The 11,552-nt window shown below is 48.1% G+C and overlaps 1 protein-coding gene across 1 annotated transcript in view; it reads right to left on the reverse strand.

Moving 5' to 3' along the window:
- LOC139369970 (uncharacterized) overlaps positions 1 to 11,552 on the reverse strand; it is a 41,681-nt gene that overhangs the window by 12,059 nt on the left and 18,070 nt on the right. The window contains exons 4-8 of the mRNA XM_071109253.1: positions 11,057 to 11,150; positions 10,610 to 10,711; positions 9,745 to 9,793; positions 9,428 to 9,596; positions 3,815 to 3,940 (exon numbers count right to left, since the gene is read on the reverse strand). Coding sequence (XP_070965354.1) covers positions 3,815 to 3,940; positions 9,428 to 9,596; positions 9,745 to 9,793; positions 10,610 to 10,711; positions 11,057 to 11,150 — 540 coding nt within the window. The remainder of the gene's footprint in view (positions 1 to 3,814; positions 3,941 to 9,427; positions 9,597 to 9,744; positions 9,794 to 10,609; positions 10,712 to 11,056; positions 11,151 to 11,552) is intronic.

Below are 11,552 nucleotides of genomic sequence, written 5' to 3' on the forward strand. Positions count from 1 at the left end.
CCACATTGATGGAACAGTAGTGGAGAGGGTAGCAAGTTTTAAGTTCCTCGGCATACACATCACAGACAAACTGAATTGGTCCACTCACACAGACAGCATTGTGAAGAAGGCGCAGCAGCGCCTCTTCAACCTCAGGAGGCTGAAGAAATTTGGCTTGTCACCAAAAGCACTCACAAACTTCTACAGATGCACAATCGAGAGCATCCTGGCGGGCTGTATCACCGCCTGGTACGGCAACTGCTCCGCACCTCAACCGTAAGGCTCTCCAGAGGGTAGTGAGGTCTGCACAACGCATCACCGGGGGCAAACTACCTGCCCTCCAGGACACCTACACCACCCGATGTCACAGGAAGGCCATAAAGATCATCAAGGACATCAACCACCCGAGCCACTGCCTGTTCACCCCGCTATCATCCAGAAGGCGAGGTCAGTACAGGTGCATCAAAGCTGGGACCGAGAGACTGAAAAACAGCTTCTATCTCAAGGCCATCAGACTGTTAAACAGCCACCACTAACATTGAGCGGCTGCTGCCAACACACTGACACTGACTCAACTCCAGCCACTTTAATAATGGGAATTGATGGGAAATGATGTAAATATATCACTAGCCACTTTAAACAATGCTACCTTATATAAATGTTACTTACCCTACATTATTCATCTCATATGCATACGTATATACTGTACTCTATATCATCGACTGTATCCTTATGTAATACATGTATCACTAGCCACTTTAACTATGCCACTTTGTTTACATACTCATCTCATATGTATATACTGTACTCGATACCATCTACTGTATCTTGCCTATGCTGCTCTGCACCATCACTCATTCATATATCCTTATGTACATATTCTTTATCCCCTCACACTGTGTACAAGACAGTAGTTTTGGAATTGTTAGTTAGATTACTTGTTGGTTATTACTGCATTGTCGGAACTTGAAGCACAAGCATTTCGCTACACTCGCATTAACATCTGCTAACCATGTGTATGTGACAAATAAAATTTGATTTGATATCTGGAAGGTACAGGATCTGGAAGGTACAATATCTGGAAGGTACATGATCTGGAAGGTACATGATCTGGAAGGTATTGCCACCAACGTTTCTTTATATCTGGAAGGTATTGCCACCAACTCTTCATTGGTGGCCTATGTTGGATCTCTAGGGGGTAATGAGGTCCTATGTCCTATTGAATGTGGTGGTCCTATGTTGGATCTCTAGGGGGTAATGAGGTCCTATGTCCTATTGAATGTGGTGGTCCTATGTTGGATCTCTAGGGGGTAATGAAGTCCTATGTCCTATTGAATGTGATGGTCCTATGTTGGATCTCTAGGGGGTAATGAGGTCCTATGTCCTATTGAATGTGGTGGCCCTATGTTGGATCTCTAGGGGGTAAAGAAGTCCTATGTCCTATTGAATGTGGTGGTCCTATGTTGGATCTCTAGGGGGTAATGAAGTCCTATGTCCTATTGAATGTGGTGGTCCTATGTTGGATCTCTAGGGGGTAATGAAGTCCTATGTCCTATTGAATGTGGTGGTCCTATGTTGGATCTCTAGGGGGTAATGAAGTCCTATGTCCTATTGAATGTGGTGGTCCTATGTTGGATCTCTAGGGGGTAATGAATTCCTATGTCCTATTGAATGTGGTGGTCCTATGTCGGATCGCTAGGGGGTAATGAAGTCCTATGTTGAATCGCTAGGGGGTAATGAAGTCCTATGTTGGATCACTAGGGGGTAATGACGTCCTATGTTGGATTGCTAGGGGGTAATGAAGTCCTATGTTGAATCGCTAGGGGGTAATGAAGTCCTATGTTGGATCGCTAGGGAGTAATGAAGTCCTATGTGGTGGCCCTATGTTGGATCGCTAGGGGGTAATGACGTCCTATGTTAGATCGCTAGGGGGTAATGAAGTCCTATGTTGGATCGCTAGGGGGTAATGAAGTCTTATGTTGGATCGCTAGGGGGTAATGAAGTCCTATGTTGGATCGCTAGGGGGTAATGAAGTCTTATGTTGGATCGCTAGGGGGTAATGAAGTCCTATGTTGGATCGCTAGGGGGTAATGACGTCCTATGTTGGATCGCTAGGGGTTAATGAAGTGTTTTGGCCAAAATGATCATCAGCACTCCGCATCCAAACTGACACTTCAATATTCTGAAACCATTAGCATCTTCTGAAACCATTAGCATCTTCTGAAACCATCAGCATCTTCTGAAACCATCAGCATCTTCTGAAACCATTAACATCTTCTGAAACCATTAGCATCTTCTGAAACCATTAACATTTTCTGAAACCATTAGCATCTTCTGAAACCATTAGCATCTTCTGAAACCATTAGCATCATCTCCAGAGACCTGTAGCATGACTCACTATGAAGCACGGGCCTCTGGGGCAGACACAGACCCCTACTCTGATAGACAGTGACATGTCCAAGTACATCCTTCTCCAGGGACTTGTATTGTAACATGAATTCTTCAGAACAGCCTGAATTCTTCGGGGGGAATGGACATGTTGATCAATTGGGGAACAAGGGACCTAAACGTGTGACAGTAAAAAACACTCCCCACACCATTACACCTCTGCCACCAGCCTGTACCGTTGACACCAGGCAGGATGGGTCCATGGACCAAATCCTGACTCTTCCACCAGCCTGTACCGTTGACACCAGGCAGGATGAGTCCATAGATCAAATCCTGACTCTTCCATCAGCCTGTACCGTTGATACCAGGCAGGACGGGTCCATGGATCAAACCCTGACTCGTCCATCAGCCTGTACCGTTGACACCAGGCAGGATGGGTCCATGGATCAAACCCTGACTCTTCCATCAGCCTGTACCGTTGACACCAGGCAGGACGGGTCCATGGATCAAACCCTGACTCTTCCATCAGCCTGTACCGTTGACACCAGGCAGGATGGGTCCATGGATCAAACCCTGACTCTTCCATCAGCCTGTACCGTTGACACCAGGCAGGACGGGTCCATGGATCAAACCCTGACTCTTCCATCAGCCTGTACCGTTGACACCAGGCAGGATGGGTCCATGGATCAAACCCTGACTCTTCCATCAGCGTGGCGGAACAGATTCGTCGGACCAGGCAGTGTTTTTCCACTCCTCAATTGTCCAGTGTTGGTGATGGCGTGCACACTGGAGCTGCTTCTTCTTGTTTTTAATCTGATAGTCTGCTGAAATAGCCAATCTGTGATAAGGACCGACTGAGTTTCTGATATGCCGTTCTGCGCCGTTATTTGTCTGTTTGTGGCCCGCCTGTTAGCTTGCACCATTCTTGCCCTTCTCCTTTGACCCCTCTCTTCAACGAGCTGTTTTCACCCTGCCGCTGACTGGATGCGTTTTGTTTGTCGCACAGTTCTCGGTAAACCCTAGACACTGTAATGCGTGAAAAGCCCAGGACGGCGGACATTTCTGAGATACTGGAACTGGCACCGATCATCAAAACATGGCTCAAAGTTACTTAGGTCACTAGTTTTGCCCATTCTAAAGTTAAATGGAACAGTCACTGAATGCCTTGCTGCCTGCTTCATATAGCATGACAAGGACATGTGACTCACTGTCTGTAGGAGCGTACCATTTGGGTGAACGGTGGGGGTATAATCCATTAGTCTTGGTAACTGTACAGGTGATTTTAACTTTGTGTGGGGTGGAATGTTTTAGTCAGGGATTTGGATTAAAATGGCCACAGGACTGTTTGAAAAAGGAATCATATACAAAATGAGCCAATTGTGAAATCAGTGTGTGTGTGTTGTGTTGTGTTGTGTTGTGTTGTGGCGTGGCGTGGTGTGGTGTGTACCCAGGAGGTTGACAGTGTGTAATGAAGAGTTGAGCTGCTCCAAGTCTCATAACAGCTGCTGCTCTCGGTCTCTCTCTCTCCGCACGTCCAAGGAAGCGGCACACACACTCAAACACCTGCGAATAACTGCAACACACACACACACCACAAAAATTAACACAAACAACAGAAAACAGTAAATAAGGATAATACTCCCCAGTCCCCAGTCCAACATGGTAATACTCCCCAGTCCAACATGGTAATACTCCCCAGTCCCCAGTCCAACATGGTAATACTCCCCAGTCCAACATGGTAATACTCCCCAGTCCAACATGGTAATACTCCCCAGTCCAACATGGTAATACTCCCCAGTTCCCGTCCAACATGGTAATACTCCCCAGTCCAACATGTTAATACTCCCCAGTCCCCAGTCCAACATGGTAATACTCCCCAGTCCAACATGGTAATACTCCCCAGTCCAACATGGTAATACTCCCCAGTCCAACATGGTAATACTCCCCAGTCCAACATGGTAATACTCCCCAGTTCCCGTCCAACATGGTAATACTCCCCAGTCCAACATGTTAATACTCCCCAGTCCCCAGTCCAACATGGTAATACTCCCCAGTCCCCAGTCCAACATGGTAATACTCCCCAGTCCAACATGATAATACTCCCCAGTCCAACATGGTAATACTCCCCAGTCCAACATGGTAATACTCCCCAGTCCAACATGGTAATACTCCCCAGTCCAACATGGTAATACTCCCCAGTCCAACATTGTAATACTCCCCAGTCCAACATGGTAATACTCCCCAGTCCCCAGTCCAACATGGTAATACTCCCCAGTCCCCAGTCCAACATGGTAATACTCCCCAGTCCAACATGGTAATACTCCCCAGTCCAACATGGTAATACTCCCCAGTCCAACATGGTAATACTCCCCAGTCCAACATGGTAATACTCCCCAGTCCAACATGGTAATACTCCCCAGTCCAACATGGTAATACTCCCCCCCAGTCCCCAGTCCAACATGGTAATACAGTCCCCAGTCCAACATGGTAATACTCCCCAGTCCAACATGGTAATACTCCCCAGTCCAACATGGTAATACTCCCCAGTCCAACATGGTAATACTCCCCAGTCCAACATGGTAATACTCCCCAGTCCAACATGGTAATACTCCCCAGTCCAACATGGTAATACTCCCCAGTCCAACATGGTAATACTCCCCAGTCCAACATGGTAATACTCCCCAGTCCCCAGTCCAACATGGTAATACTCCCCAGTCCCCAGTCCAACATGGTAATACTCCCCAGTCCAACATGGTAATACTCCCCAGTCCAACATGGTAATACTCCCCAGTCCCCAGTCCAACATGGTAATACTCCCCAGTCCAACATGGTAATACTCCCCAGTCCAACATGGTAATACTCCCCAGTCCAACATGGTAATACTCCCCAGTCCAACATGGTAATACTCCCCAGTCCAACATGGTAATACTCCCCAGTCCAACATGGTAATACTCCCCAGTCCCATGGTTCCCCAGTCCAACATGGTAATACTCCCCAGTCCAACATGTTAATACTCCCCAGTCCCCAGTCCAACATGGGTCCAACATGGTAATACTCCCCAGTCCCCAGTCCAACATGGTAATACTCCCCAGTCCAACATGGTAATACTCCCCAGTCCAACATGGTAATACTCCCCAGTCCAACATGGTAATACTCCCCAGTTCCCGTCCAACATGGTAATACTCCCCAGTCCAACATGTTAATACTCCCCAGTCCCCAGTCCAACATGGTAATACTCCCCAGTCCCCAGTCCAACATGGTAATACTCCCCAGTCCAACATGGATAATACTCCCCAGTCCAACATGGTAATACTCCCCAGTCCAACATGGTAATACTCCCCAGTCCAACATGGTAATACTCCCCAGTCCAACATGGTAATACTCCCCAGTCCAACATGGTAATACTCCCCAGTCCCCAGTCCAACATGGTAATACTCCCCAGTCCAACTCCCCAGTCCAACATGGTAATACTCCCCAGTCCCCAGTCCAACATGGTAATACTCCCCAGTCCAACATGGTAATACTCCCCAGTCCAACATGGTAATACTCCCCAGTCCAACATGGTAATACTCCCCAGTCCAACATGGTAATACTCCCCAGTCCAACATGGTAATACTCCCCAGTCCAACATGGTAATACTCCCCAGTCCCCAGTCCAACATGGTAATACAGTCCCCAGTCCCCAGTCCAACATGGTAATACTCCCCAGTCCAACATGGTAATACTCCCCAGTCCAACATGGTAATACTCCCCAGTCCAACATGGTAATACTCCCCAGTCCAACATGGTAATACTCCCCAGTCCAACATGGTCCCCAGTCCAACATGGTAATACTCCCCAGTCCAACATGGTAATACTCCCCAGTCCAACATGGTAATACTCCCCAGTCCCCAGTCCAACATGGTAATACTCCCCCCCAGTCCCCAGTCCAACATGGTAATACTCCCCAGTCCAACATGGTACTCCCCAGTCCAACATGGTAATCCCCAGTCCCCAGTCCAACATGGTAATACTCCCCAGTCCCCAGTCCAACATGGTAATACTCCCCAGTCCAACATGGTAATACTCCCCAGTCCAACATGGTAATACTCCCCAGTCCAACATGGTAATACTCCCCAGTCCAACATGGTAATACTCCCCAGTCCAACATGGTAATACTCCCCAGTCCAACATGGTAATACTCCCCAGTCCCCAGTCCAACATGGTAATACTCCCCAGTCCAACATGGTAATACTCCCCAGTCCCCAGTCCAACATGGTAATACTCCCCAGTCCAACATGGTAATACTCCCCAGTCCCCAGTCCAACATGGTAATACTCCCCAGTCCCCAGTCCAACATGGTAATACTCCCCAGTCCAACATGGTAATACTCCCCAGTCCCCAGTCCAACATGGTAATACTCCCCAGTCCCCAGTCCAACATGGTAATACTCCCCAGTCCAACATGGTAATACTCCCCAGTCCAACATGGTAATACTCCCCAGTCCCCAGTCCAACATGGTAATACTCCCCAGTCCCCAGTCCAACATGGTAATACTCCCCAGTCCCCAGTCCAACATGGTAATACTCCCCAGTCCCCAGTCCAACATGGTAATACTCCCCAGTCCAACATGGTAATACTCCCCAGTCCCCAGTCCAACATGGTAATACTCCCCAGTCCCCAGTCCAACATGGTAATACTCCCCAGTCCCCAGTCCAAAATGGTAATACTCCCCAGTCCCCAGTCCAACATGGTAATACTCCCCAGTCCAACATGGTAATACTCCCCAGTCCAACATGGTAACACTCCCCAGTCCAACATGGCAATACTCCCCAGTCCCCAGTCCAACATGGTAATACTCCCCAGTCCCCAGTCCAACATGGTAATACTCCCCAGTCCAACATGGTAATACTCCCCAGTCCCCAGTCCAACATGGTAATACTCCCCAGTCCCCAGTCCAACATGGTAATACTCCCCAGTCCCCAGTCCAACATGGTAACACTCCCCAGTCCAACATGGTAATACTCCCCAGTCCAACATGGTAATACTCCCCAGTCCAACATGGTAATACTCCCCAGTCCAACATGGTAATACTCCCCAGTCCAACATGGTAATACTCCCCAGTCCAACATGGTAACACTCCCCAGTCCAACATGGTTATACTCTCCAGTCCCCAGTCCAACATGGTAATACTCCCCAGTCCAACATGGTAATACTCCCCAGTCCCCAGTCCAACATGGTAATACTCCCCAGTCCCCAGTCCAACATGGTAATACTCCCCAGTCCAACATGGTAATACTCCCCAGTCCCCAGTCCAACATGGTAATACTCCCCAGTCCCCAGTCCAACATGGTAATACACCCCAGTCCCCAGTCCAACATGGTAATACTCCCCAGTCCCCAGTCCAACATGGTAACACTCCCCAGTCCCCAGTCCAACATGGTAACACTCCCCAGTCCAACATGGTAATACTCCCCAGTCCAACATGGTAATACTCCCCAGTCCAACATGGTAATACTCCCCAGTCCAACTACTCCCCAGTCCAACATGGTAACACTCCCCAGTCCAACATGGTTATACTCCCCAGTCCCCAGTCCAACATGGTAATACTCCCCAGTCCCCAGTCCAACATGGTAATACTCCCCAGTCCCCAGTCCAACATGGTAATACTCCCCAGTCCCCAGTCCAACATGGTAATACTCCCCAGTCCCCAGTCCAACATGGTAATACTCCCCAGTCCAACATGGTAATACTCCCCAGTCCCCAGTCCAACATGGTAATACTCCCCAGTCCCCAGTCCAACATGGTAATACTCCCCAGTCCCCAGTCCAACATGGTAATACTCCCCAGTCCCCAGTCCAACATGGTAATACTCCCCAGTCCCCAGTCCAACATGGTAATACTCCCCAGTCCCCAGTCCAACATGGTAATACTCCCCAGTCCCCAGTCCAACATGGTAACACTCCCCAGTCCAACATGGTAATACTCCCCAGTCCAACATGGTAATACTCCCCAGTCCAACATGGTAATACTCCCCAGTCCAACATGGTAATACTCCCCAGTCCAACATGGTAATACTCCCCAGTCCAACATGGTAACACTCCCCAGTCCAACATGGTTATACTCCCTAGTCCCCAGTCCAACATGGTAATACTCCCCAGTCCCCAGTCCAACATGGTAATACTCCCCAGTCCCCAGTCCAACATGGTAATACTCCCCAGTCCCCAGTCCAACATGGTAATACTCCCCAGTCCCACATGGTAATACTCCCCAGTCCAACATGGTAATACTCCCCAGTCCAACATGGTAATACTCCCCAGTCCCCAGTCCAACATGGTAATACTCCCCAGTCCAACATGGTAATACTCCCCAGTCCAACATGGTAATACTCCCCAGTCCCCAGTCCAACATGGTAATACTCCCCAGTCCCCAGTCCAACATGGTAATACTAGTCCCCAGTCCAACTCCAACCCCAGTCCCCAGTCCAACATGGTAATACTCCCCAGTCCAACATGGTAATACTCCCCAGTCCAACATGGTAATACTCCCCAGTCCAACATGGTAATACTCCCCAGTCCCCAGTCCAACATGGTAATACTCCCCAGTCCCCAGTCCAACATGGTAATACTCCCCAGTCCCCAGTCCAACATGGTAATACTCCCCAGTCCAACATGGTAATACTCCCCAGTCCAACATGGTAATACTCCCCAGTCCAACATGGTAATACTCCCCAGTCCAACATGGTAATACTCCCCAGTCCAACATGGTAATACTCCCCAGTCCAACATGGTAATACTCCCCAGTCCAACATGGTAATACTCCCCAGTCCAACATGGTAATACTCCCCAGTCCAACATGGTAACACTCCCCAGTCCAACATGGTTATACTCCCCAGTCCCCAGTCCAACATGGTAACACTCCCCAGTCCAACATGGTAACAGTCCCCAGTCCAACATGGTAATACTCCCCAGTCCAACATAGTCCCCCTTATTACTCCCCATGGTAATAATCCCCATAGTAACAGTCCCCATAGTAACAAGATATTAACGATGGAACACGAGTCGATGGAACACGAGTCTTACTCGTAGACCAGTAGCAGCAGGTGATTTGATTGGCAGTTCCCGCATTCCAAACGATTGGCTGTGTGGCAGTGACAGGCACATTGGACAGCCAATCCCCTCACAGCCACGCCCCTCTGGAAGGAGGCGTACTCCTTGGACAACTCCTCCTCCAACTGCAGCAGTAAGGACTCTACACACACAGAACACAGACGTGTGTGTGTGTGTGTGTGTGTGTAGTAATGGATGGACATTGTGTGTGTGTGTGTGTGTGGGGCTCGTAGTAATGGATGGACATTGTGTGTGTGTGTGTGTGTGTGTGTGTGTGTTTCTTGGTGTACCTGCCAGTCGGAGGTCGCTGTCGATCTCCAGCAGGTTGAAGTTAAACATCTGCAGAAAGTTAAATGAGAATTTAGGCAGACAGACAGACAGACAGACAGGCAGACAGACAGACAGGAGGGTAAACTAACCTGAAGGTTAAAGGTTAAACTAACCTGAAGGTTAAAGGTTAAACTAACCTGAAGGTTAAACTGACCTGAAGGTTAAAGGTTAAACTGACCTGAAGGTTAAAGGTTAAACTGACCTGAAGGTTAAACTGACCTGAAGGTTAAAGGTTAAACTGACCTGAAGGTTAAAGGTTAAACTGACCTGAAGGTTAAAGGTTAAAATGACCTGAAGGTTAAACTGATCTGAAGGTTAAAGGTTAAACTGACCTGAAGGTTAAAGGTTAAACTGACCTGAAGGTTAAAGGTTAAACTGACCTGAAGGTTTAAGGTTAAACTGACATGAAGGTTAAAGGTTAAACTGACATGAAGGTTAAAGGTTAAACTGACCTGAAGGTTAAAGGTTAAACTCCCCTGAAGGTTAAACTGACCTGAAGGTTAAAGGTTAAACTGACCTGAAGGTTAAAGGTTAAACTGACCTGAAGGTTAAACAGACCTGAAGGTTAAACGTTAAACTGACCTGAAGGTTAAACTGACCTGAAGGTTAAAGGTTAAACTGACCTGAAGGTTAATGGTTAAACTGACCTGAAGGTTAAAGGTTAAACTGACCTGAAGGTTAAAGGTTAAACTGACCTGAAGGTTAAAGGTTAAACTGACCTGAAGATTAAAGGTTAAACTGACCTGAAGGTTAAACTGACCTGAAGGTTAAAGGTTAAACTGACCTGAAGATTAAACTGACCTGAAGGTTAAAGGTTAAACTGACCTGAAGGTATCCCAGAACCACCTTGTCTCTCTTGTTGCTCCAGAACACACTCCTCTTATGGGCGTTGCAGTGGCACACGCCTGGCACAGTCCACACAGAACACTGCAGCGCGCGCGCGCGCACACACACACACACACACACACACAGACACACACAGAGAAAAGAAAAGCTCTCGGTAATCAACACCACATCTCTGACAGCTCTACAGAGTTAACCTTCACATCTCTCTGACAGCTCTACAGAGTTTACCTTCACATCTCTCTGACAGCTCTACAAAGTTTACCTTCACATCTCTCTGACAGCTCTACAGAGTTCACCTTCACATCTCTCTGACAGCTCTACAAAGTTTACCTTCACATCTCTCTGACAGCTCTACAGAGTTTACCTTCACATCTCTCTGAGACAGCTCCACAGAGTTAACCTTCACGTCTCCCTCACACAGCTCACCTCCGAGGCAACCTTGTCACAGACGTAACAGAAGCACTGGTGACAGAAGAGCTGGTTGGATTCTATTGGTCCTCCTACATCACTGTCTGTTGGTCTGGAGGAGAGGAGACAGACTGATGTTAGAAAGCAGAGAAGTGTGGAGGTGTGTCTCACGTGAAGGTGTGTGTGTGTGTGTGTGTCTTCCACATGAAGGTGTGTCTCTCACGTGAAGGTGTGTGTCTCTCACGTGAAGGTGTGTGTCTCTCACGTGAAGGTGTGTGTGTGACTCACGTGAAGGTGTGTCTCACGTGAAAGTGTGTGTCTCTCACGTGAAGGTGTGTGTCTCTCACGTGAAGGTGTGTGTCTCTCACGTGAAGGTGTGTGTGTGACTCACGTGAAGGTGTGTCTCACGTGAAAGTGTGTGTGTGTGTCTCTCACATGAAGGTGTGTGTCTCTCACGTGAAGGTGTGTGTGTGACTCAAGTGAAGGTGTGTGTGTCTCTCACGTGAAGGTGTGT

This window comes from Oncorhynchus clarkii, chromosome 17 (assembly GCF_045791955.1).
Source record: "Oncorhynchus clarkii lewisi isolate Uvic-CL-2024 chromosome 17, UVic_Ocla_1.0, whole genome shotgun sequence".
NCBI classification, from domain to species: domain Eukaryota; kingdom Metazoa; phylum Chordata; class Actinopteri; order Salmoniformes; family Salmonidae; genus Oncorhynchus; species Oncorhynchus clarkii.